Raw genomic sequence first — 17350 nt, 5'->3', positions numbered from 1 at the left:
TCCTTGCAAAGTACCACCTGATCTTCAACCTCACTTTCCCCTCAAGTCCTTGAACGTGTTGTCGTCTCCCAAATCCTTGCCCATATTACCCATAACTCCATGTTTAAATCCCTCCAATCGGGTTTCCGCCCCACCACAGTACTGTACTAATAGTTGTTGCATTGGGAAGATGATAGGAGAATGAGATCAGATTGACCAAGGGCCTTCTTCAACTGAATCTGTTGATTGATGTTATTAAAATAAACATTCAAAGATAAATTCTAAACAACCAGAATATCCTGTCATTTTGAGATCTCTGCCCAAAGAGAATTGGCTGTAAATTAGACTTTTGTGTTTGCATTCTGGAAAAAAAAATGGAGCAGAATAAAAGCAAATTCCGATAAATGACATCCTATGTGACTGTGACCAGGGTGAACTATCCCTCTTCATCCTTCTTGACTTGCCTGTAGCCTTTGACAGGGTTGACCACACCATTCTCCTCCAACGCCTCTCCTCTGTCATCCAGCTGGGTGGGACTGCGCTCGCCTGGTTCCATTCTTATCTATCCAGTCGTAGCCAGAGAATTACCTGCAATGGCTTCTCTTCACGCTCCCACACCGTTACCTCTGGAGTTCCCCAAGGATCTATCCTTGGCCTTCTCCTATTTCTCATCTACATGCTGCCTCTCGGCGACATCATCTGAAAACACAATGTCAGATTCCACATGTACGCTGATGACACCCAGCTCTACCTCACCACCACCTCTCTCGACCCCTCTACTGTCTCTCATTTGTCACACTGCTTCTCCGACATCCAGTACTGGATGAGCAAAAATTTCCTCCAACTAAATATTGGGAAGACTGAAGCCATTATCTTTGGTCCCCATCGCAAACCCTGTTTCCTAGCCTTCGACTCCATCCCTCTCCCTGGCCACTGTGTGAGGCTGAATCAGACCGTTCGCAACCTTGGCATCCTATTTGACCCTGAGATGAGCTTCGGACCACATATCCGCTCCATCAGTAAGACCGCCTACTTCCACCTCCATAACATCACCCGTCTCCGCGCCAGCCTCAGCTCATCGGCTGCTGACACCCTCATCCGTGCCTTTGTTACCTCTGTCCTGGCCGGCCTCCGATCTTCCACCCTCCATAAATTTGAGCTCGTCCAAAACTCTGCTGCCCATATCCTAACTCGCACCAAGTCCCATTTACCCATCAGCCCTGTGCTCACTAACCTACATTGGCTCCCGGTCTGGGAATGCACTGATTTTAAAATTCTTATCCTTGTTTTCAAATTCCATCATGGCCTCGCCCTTCCTTATCTCTGTAACCTCCTCCAGCCCTACAAGCCGCCGAGATCTCTGCGCTCCTCCAATTCTTGCCTCTTGCGCATCCCCGATTTTAATCGTTCTACCTTTGGCAGGCGTGCCTTCAGCTGCCTCGGCCCTGAGCTCTGGAATTGCCGCCCTAAACCCCTCCACCTCTCTACCTCTCTCCTCCTTTTAAGATGCTCCGTAAAACCTACCTCTTTCACCAAACTTTTGGTCGCTTGTCCTAATATCTCCTTACGTGGCTCGGTGTCAAATTTTGTTTGATAACTCTCCAGTGAAGCGCCTTGGGACGTTTTACTACATTAAAGGCGCTATATAAATATGAATTGTTGTTGTTGTAGTTGAAAGAGTTACACTGAGTTTAACGGCGTGCTGTTACATTATACAGTAATTGTTATTCCTAATGCTTTTTTCTTGGTTCACTTCAACCTTCCAGTGCTGCAGATGAGAGAATTAGTATTGGTAGGCGTTTCCATCTGATGCTAGAAATTTTTGCATCAAAAATTGTTTATGCTATGACCATGTCACTCCCAAGAGTTTTGCGGAATGAACTGGCAAAAAAACAGCTTTTGCAGCCTCCTCCCAGCCGTTCAGAGGGCAATTTTTTTAAATGCAGATCACAGCTCCAAGTGGTGGGACCCAGGAGCCACTGGATAAAGAGTAAGGAAATATTCTAAACTTACATCTTTTTCTTTTAAAGAGAAAAATATAAATTAGATTATATTAAATAGAAATAAAGTGAAGTTAAATAATAAACATAAAATGGAAAGAGATACAATGGGGAGGAAAGGCGAATAGAGAAAGGGGAGACGGCAAGCAGAAGTAAAGTGTTCAAAGTTTATTAGTTTTTATTTTAGTTGTAATTTGGAACCTTTGCTCATGGTCATCTGTATAAAGCAAGGACCTGTTTATAGCAGTTGTGTGTGGTCGCAGTAGACAGTAGCTTTCTTGTTGTTACATTAAGGTGAGTTTTAGAGTTATAGGGGGTGATTTTAAACCCCAAGATCGGGTGGGTTGGGGGTGGATGGGAGTTGAAAATAGTTGTTTTTTGGGTCGCGACCGCAACCCGGCTTTATTTCCGGGTTTAATGTTGACGCGTAAAAGTACAGGCTTCCCACTGGGAATGCAAAGTCTGAAAATTTTGCGGTTGCGGCCCAGAAAAACAACTATTTTCAACTCCCACCTGCCCCCAACCCACCCGTCCTTGGTGTTTAAAATCACCCCCATAATATTTGAGCTGAAAACTTGAAAGAAAAGTCAGCTTGGAGTTTTTCTAGATCTGCCAGTGCTCTAAGGGTTAGACTTTGTTGCTTCGGCTCACCTGATGAGTCAGCACATTTAACCAGCGAGTAGCTGAGCTGTACAGCCCAGGCATGTCAGAAATTTGACCTGGTTAGAGCTAGTTGATGTAGATAGGGCAGAGTTAAAGCAGAGTTAAAGATGCTACATATGGTCTCAACACCTCTGGAGATGGGAGGGAAAAATTAGCTAGGGTTCTCACTCTGCTGGAAGAGTGTGTACGTGATCTACGGGGTTGGCAGGATTGGTTTCGGTTGTGATGCTCCCATGTGAAATTGCTGGTTGACACTTCCTGTCAAAGCTCAAGCATGTCAAGCAGTGACACTTGGGTGAAGTATTGGAATTACTCTCATCCTTGGAACATTCCCCCAGCAAGAAGTTAACACTTTTAGACAAAACAGTTGGTGACAAAAAAACATTGTTTTTTCATTGTTTCTAGATTTAGGCCACCTATGTTTGAAAGAATTAATACAGATGGGATTTTCCAAGCTTATTTTGGCGTATCAATTTGTTTTCATCTGATGTTTTCATCAGTTACATTTAACTTTGCATTTGACTTTTGGTGCTGCCAATAAAATTAGCCTTGCATTGTTGCACATTATAGAACTGTGCTATGTATTTTTGAGAATGCTTGTACATGATAGTTTTTTTTTGCTTTTAATTGGATTTGTTACCAGTTTAACAATCCTATGTTCAAATGAGAAAATAACTGTATGGTGAAATGGGATTCTATGCAGTCCTTTCACCTCTGGGATTTGGGTTGAATCCATCCCAGACATCTCCTCTGTGATCGCTGTAAGTGCCATTAATGAAGGGAGCCTTACCTTTTTCAACCTAATTCTTGTATACAAATCCACAATATAAATCTGCCCAGAATTTGGCTACGTTTTAGTAAGGCCACATTGATGGTTGTTGAAGGAAGCATGCTTTTCTGAGGTTGAGATTAAGCCGTTCTTCTGGTCGCTATGGGTAACGGCATTATAAATGTGTTTAGAAAGATTTTCTCTGTTTAGTATTTTTAGCGGAATCATGAACATGCTGTAAGAGAACTTGTTTTACAATTCTTAGTATCATAGTATGTTACAGCACAGAAGGAGGCTATTCAGCCTATCGTGCCTGTGCCGGCTTATTGAAAGAGCTATCCAATTAATCCCACTTCCCTGCTTTTTCCCCATAATCCTGCAAAATGTTTTCCTTTCAAGTATTTAGTATTTTGTGAGAAATACCAAACAGTTGAAGGTTTTCTAATAAGTTTAAGTTGTGTTAATTGTAAAGTAGTACATCTTTGTTTAGGTAGATTATAATCTTCTATACTTTATTCAGCAACAGCAGGCTGAGTTAGAAAAGAAAATCAGACTGGACCAGGAGGCTCTGGAACAAGAATTGAAGCATCACGAGGTGAGGGATCAAAGTAACATCTTTGTGACCTTTGTAAGCAACAGAGAAGCAAATAATGTTCTTTTTTTGTTTGTTGTTTTGTGATCCCAATTTAAATGCACTGAAGAATCTTAACGAGCTACTAGAGTTAAATATATTTTTAAAAAATATTTCAAAAATACTGATTCAAATTTTGTATTCATTGTATACACAGTCTCTTTTTTTCACAATCCTAATCGAATCCTAAGTTTTTTTATTGTTGAGACAAAAATAACTAAATATGTGTAGCATATAAAAGCTTGAGGCCTGGCTTTACAAAGGGGAGTACTATGAAAGAGGAAGGAATAATTGACAGAAAAGAAAAATATGGAAACCATAGTATAAATTTAATATTGCTATTACTTGTGCTGAACCTACGATACAAATAAAGTTGTTCTGGTGCCAGAATACATATTCTGCATGACTTTATTATGCTGCAGATATTCTAACCTGTGACTGAGTTTGCTTTGTTCACTGTACAGTAGATGAGGTGCACCTTATTTGTTCACCTTTTTTGTGTTGGTACACATTTTTTAAATTATGTTTTAAATAACAATTTGATTTTCAAAATTGTAATTTTTTGGAAATATGAGCATCACTTTTTGAAAATGTTCCCAAGTTTCAGTCATGCAGTTTTTTGTGGTGTGAGCCTGTGCAATTTCACTTTTTTGCAGCCAGTAAAAGAGACAGGACTGTTATAGTGGTGACCCATTCTGTATTGTATGTCACTAAGAAAATGCTGTGGTTTGTTGATAGGTTATTGATACTCAGTAACCATTACCACAAATGTTACAAAATTATGTACAAAACATTGCTGCCATGGGTGTTTTTAAATTATACAAATCATTGCTCTTTTCTTGGGATAAACAGTATTTCAGAAGTGTCACAAATGAAATTTGGCTATTCAATGCTGGAGCACAATGTTATACTAATGCATTGTACCAGAAAATGCTAGATTATAGATTCCTACCTAAGAACAGAGCAAAAGTGGTTCCCCAAAGGAGAGAGAGAAAATTGGTCTGTGTGTCACTATAAGCCATTGTTTCAAATCTCTTAATGGACACTTGGCTTAAAGGTGGCAACACCTAGCCCTTTATTGAAGCCTGTCTGGCCGGCTATACTTTTAAACATCTTCGCTACCCAAACTACCATGGTGGCGATGTAGCCTTTATCACCAAATCACAACTTGGTCTCTTTCTTGCACCCTCCCCCATTGGCACCTTCTCCTCCTTCGAACACCTCATCTTGTTCCATCCCTCTCACCTCTCCTTTCCTCGTTCTCTACTGTCCCCTCAAGCCCCATCCCGAGTTTCTAATTAAGATATCCTCCTTCATTTTCTCCCTCTGCTTCTGCACTGAGCAACTCCTCATCCTCGGTGATTTCAATCTCCATCGCAACTCACCTTGTCCTCTCTCCACTGATTTCACTGTCCTCCCTAAAACTTTCCCTCCATATAAACTTTCCTACCCATATTCACAGACACACTCTTGACCTTGCCGTCTCATGGGGCCTCTTACAGACAAGGCCATCTCCAGCTACGTCCTTGTATCCGTTGCCACCCACATTCCTCTACCCCTTTCCTTCTGCATCCGCCACTGGAAAAAACTCCATGCCAAGTCAATTACAGTTGCACTTTCAATGTGCCACGTGCCTAGCCTTTGGCCCTTCAATACCTCTGCAGCTGTTGAACTGGGATCAAGATGCCCACTCAGCTGGGGAAACGCACTTTTCATCTGTCAGGCTGGGCTACACAATGGAAAATATTACTAAATTTAAATAGGAAAGACTTGATTGTGCAAATTAACATATTTATAATTTAATCAATGATGTTACTTTCTCAGAGTTTCATGTTGATTATTTTAGAATTAAGCTTGTATACTACTGTATAATTACCATGAAAGAATAATGAAACCTTGATATGGTACTGCAGCTTGTTATGGTGACTCCGGATAAAATAAGAGAAACTGTCACTTTTCCAATTATGAATAAAATGATATTTGTGCAAACAATAATATTTGATTGATGTTTTAAATTCCTAGGAAATAATACATTCAATGCAAATTAAAATGGATAAGGAGCGAAGGGTCTTTGAAGACGAGCAGGCTAAACAGAGGAAACGAGTGAAAAAGCTGCAATACAGAGCAGCAACAACAATTCAGGCAAGATTTCGGGCACATATGGTGCATAAAAAGTATGCACCAATATTGAAGGAGAGACTGGACGAAAGGAAGAGAAAAAAAGACCTGCAGTTAAGGATGGAACAAGAAAGGAGAGATTTTGAAGAGAAAATTAAAAGAAAATTAGAAGAACGAAAACGGAGTGAAGAGGAGGAGGGAAGAAAGCAGGAAGAAGCTAAAAGGTTACAAAGGGAAGAACAGAAACAAAGACAGATTGAATACGAGAAGAAAAAGGAACAGGAACGACAAAGGTTAGAAAAGGAGAGACAACTAAAGTTAGAGGAACTACAAAAACTGCAGCAAGAAGAGAAAAGAAAAGAGCTACAGAAAAAGAAAAAGGAAGAAAAACTACAAGAAGCAGAACGGAAAAAGACAGAAGAAAGTAAGTTGTTGGAAGAAAGAAATAGAAAGGAGGGATTAAAACAAAGGGAAGAGAAAAAAATTGAGAAGGAAGATGACCTGCGGCTAATTGAAGAAGGAAATATTAATCCCAACATAACTAAGAATAAAGAACCTAAACAAGATGAAAACAGTTCAGAAAATGTGTATGTTCCTATGAATGAAAATACATGCTTGCCTCATAATATACAGAAAAACAGCACTCTCATAAATGACAATGGAGTTGTAGGGCAATGTACAGTTGAGATGGCTACAGATACAAAACTGGAAATGAAACTTCCAGCTGGAGAAGTAGTGAAAAGTACAGCAGAGAATACACTTTCAATTGAATTCAGTGTCACGATACCGAAAAACATTAATTTACTGCAAACGGTCAGTCTTTGTGCAGTTACTGACAGGCTTCCTGGGAGACAATCAGGTGAAGGGAAATCTGTATTAAATACCGATGACAGTAAATTACATAATGAAGGTCTGATTGATGCTCACAACATAACTGAAAGTGTGAATCTTAATTTAGAGGGGCGCTCCTTAGCCAAAGGACTCACGTTACCTGATCATGTTGAGCAAAAGAGACTAAGTTGGATGAAAATGTGTGCTCCTTGGTCCAAAATTAGCAGAGAAAACAAGAGGAAGAAAGTGAAGCAACGAATCAGACTTCGGCACAATCCAGTCTGCCGACTGCCTGCTCTGAGTCCTGAAGTAATACTGCACTCGGGGGTTTGGGCTTCACTTCAACAGGTACAGTTCATATTTTATTGTTGGTGAACCTCAACAATATTATAAATTAGTTGTTTTATGAGGGCATTCTTTTCATTTATGTATTTTTTTGAAAACTTATTTTTGAGTCTCCTTATGCTACACACTTTATCAAGCTGACACCTGGTTACAAAGCTCCACCAATGCTACATTATAGTCCATTATTAGAAGGCTTGTGAGTGATTCTTAATTTTAAAAAAAAACTTTCATCTTTGTGGGGACATATTTGGCCTCTGCTTGGGAGCAATTTTGAGACCGTGAACTCAGGGTGGGGAATCAAAGATGTGAATCTGTTTTGTACCACGCTCAAGATGCAGTCTTTTATAGCTCCGCTATGTTGTGTCACCATTTCACTCCAACTACTTCTGATCAAAACTGAACTTCTTCACTGACGATTGGGAATCTTGTAAGAACTAGGAAAATATGCTTATTGTAATAGGGGATTGTAATCAAGTTTCACTAAATTGACGATGAGTTCAATGGCCCAGAAATTGATTAAAAAAGAATGGTGAGCTCAACAGCGCTCGCTGTTGTTAGTGGCAAAATGGAGAAGCAAGTTCCGGCGTTTGCACATATGCAGTGAAACGCTGAAATCCGGAACTTTCTCCTCCTGGTTGTCCGGCGATATGACAGCTTCGAATTAAAGGGATATCGCTGGCTGGAATCAGTGAAATCATTGAACCAGCACCAACTTGCTCATCAGCCCAGCTGGAAAGTAAGTAATATCACCACAAAACAGCTTAAAAATACCAGGTCTAAACTAAGTTTTAACAGCGCAATGAGTTTTAATGAGTGCCAAACAACTACAAATTAACTTTTAAAAATGTGGAGTCTCATTACTCATTTTAATAGTTTTTGGTCATTGAAAAATTTTCACAATTTTTTTTTACTTTTCCCTTCTGTCTCCTTTATTTCATTCGATTATCTCTTACCTTTTTTTTTCGCTGTCTATAATGATTTTAGTGTTCACTTCCTGGATTTTACGTTGGAGCTTGCAGAAACCTTTCACAGCTTGTCAAAAAAGCTGCAATTTGATTGGTCAAGGGGAGAGAGTCATCCTCTCGCTTCTCCCATGGGTTCTAGTTTCACTTGAACTAACGCTGGGCTCCTATCTGCTTCCTATTAGAGGAATTGCACCCGGTAAAGACCGCAGTAAGTTTGTGGGTTAGTATAAACCTATGGAGCAGCGAGCGCTGTTGGTTCGTTGCTCCGAGCAATTTCTGGGCCACATATGTCTCTTTGTTCTTGCTGGTTGTCTCCCCTCACATCCTTTCCCGGAGGCATTTGCTGCTTGCTGGGTACATGGCGACAGTGGCTGTCTGCTACCTCACCCAGGCGTCCGTTATTCAGCAGGCTATTTAACGGTGGATAATATCACAACTGATCCTGATCCTGTACTAACCATACATCCACATCGAACCTGGAGCCTTCTTTGTCTTTATGGCTCAGCCATTCAATGTATAAAACCACTGAGGAAGCCTTGATTTTGTATCTTAAAACACCTGAATCAGTAAATGGAAGCCTAAACCAACTAACGCAAATCAGTATTCCAATAGTAAGGATATTCTGCGATGGGGTATAAGTACAAACCTGCATGTATTTGTCATCTCCCCATTATGGGTACTTTTGCACCAATTTAAAACGAACACCAGAGTTGTTCACTTCAACAGAATCTGATAGTTTATATGAAACTTGGATAAATCCTATAATTCTGGAGTTCATTACTCTGCCAACGAAAAGTCTATTGCTAACTTAGCACAGTAAAACTCTAGATTCCTATGTGTGTTTTATTCTAATTGTAGCTGTATTTAAGTGGTAAACATTTGAAAAAGTTATCCTGGTGCTTATCCTTTTTAATCAGTGAAAAAGCATAGGGCAAGGTTGCAGCTGGTTCTGGATATTTCTCCCTCCATTCCCTTATGTTATGGCACTGCTGAAGTACACAGCCATCAAAGAATGAAACAACAGATTTGTCAAAACAAGGGAGTGTTTTGGTCAAGAGCCAGTGAAACTCTGCAGAGAATTTTGATGAATTCTATAGACAGTGTTTGATGATATCTGGAGGATCTCCCCACGTCTAAGTGTATTTTCTCATCAATGAACGGAAGAATTTCAATAAACAGAAGCATTAAAATATGTGAAGTGCTAGACTCATTTATATTAAGCAAATATTTCACAAGCTATCATATTACACAGTCATTTATTCAATGCAGTGTGGATATCTTGAAAGTGGCCGTTCAATCCTGTTACTTGAGTAACACAACGTTGATGTGAAAGTGGTTCATTAGTCGAGACATTTCAGAATCCTGCATGGTGACTGATGGTAGTTATTTTGATTAGGTAACTACACTGGCTGTTTTATTTTGTGAGATCAAAAAAAACATGAGGGTGAAATTCGTCTTTGCCAGTAGAACAACACAAGCTCATAGTCAATCGGCAGCCCATTTCCCACCGCGCCCGGTTTTCTCTTTCATTGAAATTAAAATGGGGCACGGTGTAAAATGGGCTGCCGATTCGCTATAAGCCTGTTTTGTGCTACTGGCGAACACCAGTTTCATGCCCTACGTTTTTCGTCACCTATAGCCATTGAGAACTTTAAGAGGAAATTGTAAAATTAATGGAGGTGCCACTAATCAATGATTTTGATGCAGAATTTTAATATGTGAAAGCTTAAATTACATAGTTGTCAGTGGAGTCTGCAGCCAATTCAGTGGAATCCACAGAAAGTTTGTTCTTGCAGAATTTCACTGACCCTGACCATGGCTTCCTTTAAAATAAGAGCTAATAATAAAACTGAGGGCTTGAAAAGCATTTTAGAAAAATGTATCGTTAGAGTTGCAGTGATGATGGGTCTTGCTGGCATAGAAAATAAAGACAAAATCAGCCAGACGCACAGAGAGATGGAAAGAAGTGAAGTAAAAAGAGACTTGAGAACCAGAAAGTAATTAAATGAAAAGGTAAGGGACATGATCATTGTTAGAAGTGAGCGTGCAAAACAAAGACTGGCATTAAAATGGGGGAAGGGAGGAGATAAAGTTGTATACATAAGCTTGAATACTTAGACATTTTTTTTTTAAAAAGCCAGTGGATCTCCTGTAATTTTGCCCACATGAAGTTGTGACAATGCAAATTTCCTTCTGAGTGCATTACTGCTATAGGAATAGGGTTCTACAGCTTCTGGAGCTCAAGAAATTCCATCTATTCTTAGGAACGTGATATGGATGTGTGTCACATAATGGCGATGCCCCAAATAAGTAGTGCGTGACATAGGTAGCAAATTTAATGTATTATTGGTCGAGCAGCTGGAAGAGGCACAGGTTGTTTCTTAGCGAGTGAGGAAGAAATATGCTTTTCATTGGATAGAGGATAAGTTACTGCTTACAGGATCAGGAATGGGCCCGAATTTTGTGAGTGGCAAGAATCAGCTCGGCGGTGGGGGAAGCCTTGTTTTAGTTGGAGATAGCGGAAGGCCGAGTTTGTCCTCGTTGGGAGGTGGCTGGACCTTTTTGCCTTCAGTAGGGGGTAGAGAATGCTGAGTTTGCCTTCAGTAGTGGGGGGAGGGGGGCGTGGGTTGAATTTCTGCTGAGATGGGGGTTTACAGTGCAGATTTCTCTCCAGTGAAGGGGATTGGTGGCTGCATATCTGTTCAGTGTCAGGGGATGGAGGGCTTCATTCATGTTTTCTGCTCAGTGCAATGTGGTACTGTGACCTGATTTAAGTTCATGGCGGGGTGTGGGGGGTTTGCTCACAATTTCATCTCAGTCGGGATGAGGGGACGATTACCTTCATGATGCCATGATTTCTGCTCGTGTGTGTGTGTGTGTGTGTGTGTGTGTTGGTAAGTACTTTAAGTTTTAACAGTATTTTAAGTTTGTAGGTTTCATTAAAGTGTGGTCATCTCCCCCATTCCTATGATAGTGGAAATGTAACGTTAGGTGTAGGCCCATATATTCAATGTGTCATGTAACATTACACTCACAGCACCACCTACAGGTGCAGTACCTTTGGACTCCTGAGACCAAATACTAGATTATAGTTGGAGAAAGCAGTGAAAATTTGCAAACTGAAGAAAAAAAATTGAAAGACATTAATTTCTAAGTACCTCTGTGTTCATTCAAAAAATATCAATTATGGCACACTGTGCAGTGTCTCATAGTTCAACCAATAGAAAATATCATGGGGAAGGTACATTGGCCCAAAATTTGCTGTGAAAGGGCAACAAATGGCGCCTGCTGTTAGTTAGATTTCCCCTTGCTCGTTTAATGTCGATGATGCTTTGCGCTGGCAGTGCAAGATGGAAACAGCGTGGCGCGTGGTGCCCTCTGCGATCTGAGTGAACAGGGCAAGCAACTGTGTATCTCCTTAACCAATCAGATTGAAGGATTGTGAAATTAACAGTGCAAGGAATGAGAAGGAAGTGTAAGTTAGAATAGTGAATTCAATATCAAATCAGGTACAGAAAAAGAGGGAAAGAACACACCTGTAATAGTTAATTTTCAGTGCCAAAGAGGTTGACTGGCAGTCACTAATACTTATCACATCGTTAAAAGGGTACTTTGACTTGAAATAATTTGACTTAACTTTCTGTGGCGAGTGTACTTCATATCTACCATGCAGGAACTGCATGCCATACGAACAGTACAGGAATTTCACGCTGCTCAGTGCCAGATAGCAAGATGCCGTTTTCGCAAAGCTAATGGAAAAGCGGCGCATCTGTGACAGCAACTTTTTGATTTCCCCGTTTAATCGCACATCTGCCCTCGCCTGAAGTTGCTGTGGCATTTGTTCATAAATAACAGTGAGCGCTGTTAGCCTCGCCGAAATTTTGACATCATGTTTTATATTCTTTAAATATAAGGTATGATTGCACCAGTACAATTGTTAAGGTTGTTAACCAAAACAATTGTGATGAAAGCTGGATGTGTTACGGTTTGAATTTTATAGGTGTTCAAAAAATGCATTGGTTCAACCTGGTCTGAGAGCCATGCCAGTCCCCTGCCTTGGCTCAATTTTGAAATTCTTCAGCTTGCACACTGTTTAAGAATTGATTGTTATTACCATTTGTATTTTTTTCTTTTAGCTTGTTACTGGTCTAAACCCAGTAGAATGGAAAATGAGTGGAACAATAGACTTTTTCACTGTTCCTTTAATATATGTTTAAAAAAATAAGAACTGATCCTATGGAGTAACTGTAGTGATGTTGAACTATAGTGTAACAATGAATCTAGTGCACCTTACATTGTGAACACATGAATCATCATTTGTATACAATGAGCACTGTTAGACAGATGATCCAAAGATCTATCTGCATTTTACATTGCAGTAGTTTGTCAGCCCCTGTAGGGGCCAGGACTGAGGATCACTGGATTTTATTCAACCCCATCAAAGGTTTTCAGTGTTCAATTTTATATATGAAAACAACAATGTTTTAACTTATCCACTATAATACTGCCATTTTGTTTTTGTCATTTGACAGATTGTGTCACCAAAACAGGTTAACTTTTGAATTTGATTATATACATAGTTGAAATAAATAATTGGGGCTGAGATTTAGGACTTCAGCTTCATTTTGGATGTAATTCATATGGTCAAATCTAAATGTTTGTGCTTTCTGAGGATCCAGGCTTAAGCCAAGTGGCAAACTTACTGCTGATATATATGTGGGGAAGCCCTTCCATCATAACTGTTGCAGGATATAGGAAAGCTGTTTTGTCAATCGTAATTCTCTGAATACTAAAGCTCTTTTATTGGATATAGGTTACAACGGTCACTCTTCAGGATTTGCCAAGTTGCAGCCTGTCCACGCTTTCACAATGTCTGAGACTTCAGTCACTAACACTCCGAAACTGTGGACTAGAGACACTGGAGGGTATCAATAACTGCAAAGGTTTAAAATACATTGATGTGCAGGTAAAAAAATCATTTGCCTCTGAATAATTGTTAGATAATACTATCTGTAATTGTGCATTGTTCTTGCTCACAGTACCCACACATACATTAAAAGTCTTGCATCAAGTACATCTGTTACACTTAAAACCTACACACAAAGTGGGTGATTTTAAAACAGAGCCGGGAAGGTGGCGGGAGGATCAAATTGAGGTCGGAAAACCCATTAGTACGGGTTTCCCGGACATCCTCACGATTTTGACGTAAGGATGTCTTTTATTTTTTTTGTCGGTTTCCCGTCCGACTGATTGACAGGCTGGTCTCGGTCAAACGGGAAACCAGCCAGGGAGAGGACGTCTTCAGGTAAGTCTGCAGGTAAGTCTTTGTTAGTATGGATGGGGGGGAGGGCACGGGAGTGCATGGGTGAGCAAGGGGCATGGGTGGGCATAGGTTGGCATGGGGGTCGCGAGTCATGGGGGATGGGATCGGCAGTCAGTCCCGGGGGCTGGGTGTCATCGCGGGGGTCCGCGATCGTTGAGGGCGTGAGTCGGAGGATCGGGGTCGGGGGTGAGAGGGTCGGAGGGGGAGGATTGGGGTCGGGGCCGGCACCTATCTGATAGTCTCGGGCCTTCTCGTCTCCTTTCACGAGGCGTAAAACAGAAGGCCCGGGAATCCAGGCCCCCGGGTTTGAAATCGGAAATTCGTGAAAAATGGAGGTCTGAAGCCTCCTTGAAACGTTTTAAGGCCCGACCTACCTCCTAGGAGCGGGTTGGTCACCCGCCTCTCGTCCCGCTCTGTTGAAAACTGGAAATGGGCGGGTTGGAGGTGGATTGGGGGTGGGTCTGAAATGGTGGCAATTTTTAATGCCCCCTACCCCCAACCAACCTGTTTTTCAATTTGAAAATTGAGCCCAAAGAGTCTGTCACACTTTCAACTGATTGGCTTAAATATTATATTGATAAAACAACAATACATCACAATTGAGCAAACTTTTGGGATTGGACAAAGTCAGCATTGGTTTATGAAAGGGAAATCATGCTTAACAAATCTACTGGAGTTTTTGAGGATGTAACTAGTGGAATAGATAGGGGAGAACCAGTGGATGTGGTGTATTTGGATTTTCAGAAGGCTTTTGATAAGGTCCCACACAAGAGGTTAGTGTGCAAAATGAAAGCACATGGGATTGGGGGGAATATACTGGCATGGATTGTGAATTGGTTGACAGACAGGAAACGGAGAGTAGGAATAAACGGGTCTTTTTCCAGGTGGCAGGCAGAGACTAGAGGGGTACTGCAGGGATCAGTGCTTGGGCCCCAGCTATTCACAAAATATATATCAATGATTTGGATGAGAGAACTAAATGTAACATTTCCAAGTTTGCAGATGACATAAAACTGGGGTGAAATGTGAGCTGTGAGGAGGATGCAAAGAGGCTCCAATGTGATTTAGACAAGTTGGGTGAGTGGGCAAGAACATGGCATATGCAGTATAACGTGGATAAATGTGAGGTTATCCACGTTGGTTGTAAAATCAGAAAGGCAGATTATTATCTGAATGGTGATAGATTGGGAAAAAGGGAAGTGCAACGAGACCTGGGTGTCCTTGTACACCAGTTGCTGAAAGCGAGCATTCAGGTGCAGCAAGCAGTTAGGAAGGCGAATGGTATGTTGGCCTTCATTGCAAGAGGATTTGAGTACAGGAGCAGGGATGTCTTACTGCAGTTATACGGGGCCTTTGTGAGACCACATCTGGAGTATTGTGTGCAGTTTTGGTCTCCTTATCTGAGGAAGGATGTCCTTACCATGGAGGGAGTGCAACAAAGGTTTACCAGACTGATTCCTGGGATGGCAGGACTGATTTATGAGGAGAGATTGGGTCGACCAGGCCTATATTCACTAGAGTTTAGAAGAATGAGAGGTGATCTCATCAAAACATATAAAATTCTAACAGGACGAGACAGACTAGGTGCAGGGAGGATGTTCCCGATGGTTGGGGAGTCCAGAACCAGGGGTCACAATCTCAGGATATGGGGTATGCCATTTAGAACCGAGATGAGGAGACATTTTTTCACTCAGAGGGTGGTGAACCTGTGGAATTCTCTACCACAGAAGGCAGTGGAGGCCAAGTCATTAGATGTATTCAAGATGGAGATAGGTATATTTCTTAATGCTAAAGGGATCAAGGGATATGGGGAAAAAGCAGGAACAGTGTATTGAGTTAGACGATCAGCCATGATCATTTTGAATGCCGGAGCAGGCCCGAAGGGCCGAATGGCCTACTCATGCTCCTATTTTCTATGTTTCTATGTTTTAAAAAAGAAAAAGAAAGCTAGTTATTTCTTGCCGGTTTCTGCTGACCTTGATATGAGCATATGAAATTGATGGGCAAGAAAAGACCAGTTGGACCATCAGGCCTACCCCACACTGTGAATGATGGTAGGACCATCATAGCTTAAACACATATTCCTTCCCTGACCCTTTCCCACCCCACCCCTCGCCTCCCCCACTCACACCCACCCCCCCCCCGCTCTCCCGCTCACACCCACCCTTGCCCCCTGATCACACCCACTCCCTGCTCACACCCACCCCCCACTCACACCCACCCCCACAGCCCCTGCTCACACCCACTCCCTGCCCCCCCCTCCCCCACCCCCCCCCCCTTGCTCACACCCACCACCCACCCCTGCAGACATGTAACCTCCTGGGAGAGACAAAAAGGAGAGAAAAAACCCAAGGTCAATATGAGAAAAAAATACCCTGTAAAATTAAAATTCCTCTCTGACCCTCTCAGGCAATCGAAACCAGACCAGAAGATCACATAGACCAAGTGTTATCTATAAAGACATTTGCCTTCGATATGATGCAATCTCTGCCCCAGTCAGGAACTGGTCCAGCTCCCTCTTGAAGACATGCAGAGAGTCAGCACCCACCACACCAGCCGACAATGTATTCCAGAGGCTCTGGGAAAAGAAGAACTGCCTAACATCCAATCTATTCCTATGCTTCCCCTGGTCCTCCCCAACCTGTTAAACTGGAATAATTTATCAATAGAGATGCTATCCAGCCCTTCAATCATTTTATAGACCTCTATCAGGTCACCTCTAAATCGGTGCTGCTCTAAAGTATATAGACCAATGTCCTTGAGCCCATCTCAGTTGCTGAGGTTCTTAAAGCCAGGAATCATTCTTGTAGATCTCCTCTGGACTTTTTCCAAGGCCACTATATATCACCCACCATATGGGGGGACTAAAACTGGGCAGAGTTCTCTAGATACAGTCTGACCACCGACCTGTATAGTGTCAAAATGGTGTCCTTTCATTTATACTGTGTGGTTCTATTAATACAACCCAATACCTAATAATAGAATGTACTCTGGTTGGGGGACTTCAATATCCATCACCAAGAGTGGCTCGGTAGCACCACTACTGGCCGAGCTGGCCGAGTCCTGAAGGACATAGCAGCCAGACTGGGCCTGCGGCAGGTGGTGAGAGAAACCTACATGAGGGAAAAACGTCCTCACCAATCTACCTATCGCAGATGCATCTGTCCATGACAGTATTGGTAGGAGTGACCACCGCACTGTCCTCATGGAGACGAAGTCCCGTCTTCGCACTGAGGACACCATCCAACGTGTTGTGTGGCACTATCACCATGCTAAATGGGATAGATTCAGAACAGATCTAACAGCTCAAAACTGGGCATCCATGAGGCGCTGTGGGTCATCAGCAGCAGCAGAATTGTATTCCAGCACAATCTGTAACCTCATGGCCCAGCATATTCCTCACTACCATTACCAACAAGCCAGGGGATCAACCCTGGTTCAATGAGGAGCGTAGAAGAGCATGCCAGGAGCAGCACCAGGCGTACCTAAAAATGAGGTACCAACCTGGTGAAGCTACAACTCAGGACGACATGCATGCTAAACAGCGGAAGCAACATGCTATAGACAGCATTCCATAACCAACAGATCAGATCAAAGCTCTGCAGTCCTGCCACATCCAGTCATGAATGGTGGTGGACAATTAAACAACTAACGGGAAGAGGAGGCTCTGTAAACATCCCCATCCTCAATGAAGGCAGAGTCCAGCACATGAGTGCAAAAGACATG

General features: G+C 42.0%; 1 protein-coding gene across 3 annotated transcripts in view; it reads left to right on the top strand.

Moving 5' to 3' along the window:
* lrriq1 (leucine-rich repeats and IQ motif containing 1) overlaps positions 1-17350 on the top strand; it is a 175983-nt gene that overhangs the window by 19510 nt on the left and 139123 nt on the right. For all 3 annotated transcript variants that reach the window (XM_067999455.1, XM_067999454.1, XM_067999456.1), the window contains 3 exons: positions 3932-4006; positions 6065-7339; positions 13115-13267. In XM_067999455.1, the coding sequence (XP_067855556.1) occupies positions 3932-4006; positions 6065-7339; positions 13115-13267 (1503 nt within the window). The remainder of the gene's footprint in view (positions 1-3931; positions 4007-6064; positions 7340-13114; positions 13268-17350) is intronic.

The sequence above is a fragment of the Heptranchias perlo genome, chromosome 18, assembly GCF_035084215.1.
Source record: "Heptranchias perlo isolate sHepPer1 chromosome 18, sHepPer1.hap1, whole genome shotgun sequence".
NCBI classification, from domain to species: Eukaryota; Metazoa; Chordata; class Chondrichthyes; order Hexanchiformes; family Hexanchidae; genus Heptranchias; species Heptranchias perlo.
Note: the sequence above shows the minus strand (reverse complement) of the source record. Positions and strands in the feature narration are given on the sequence as shown.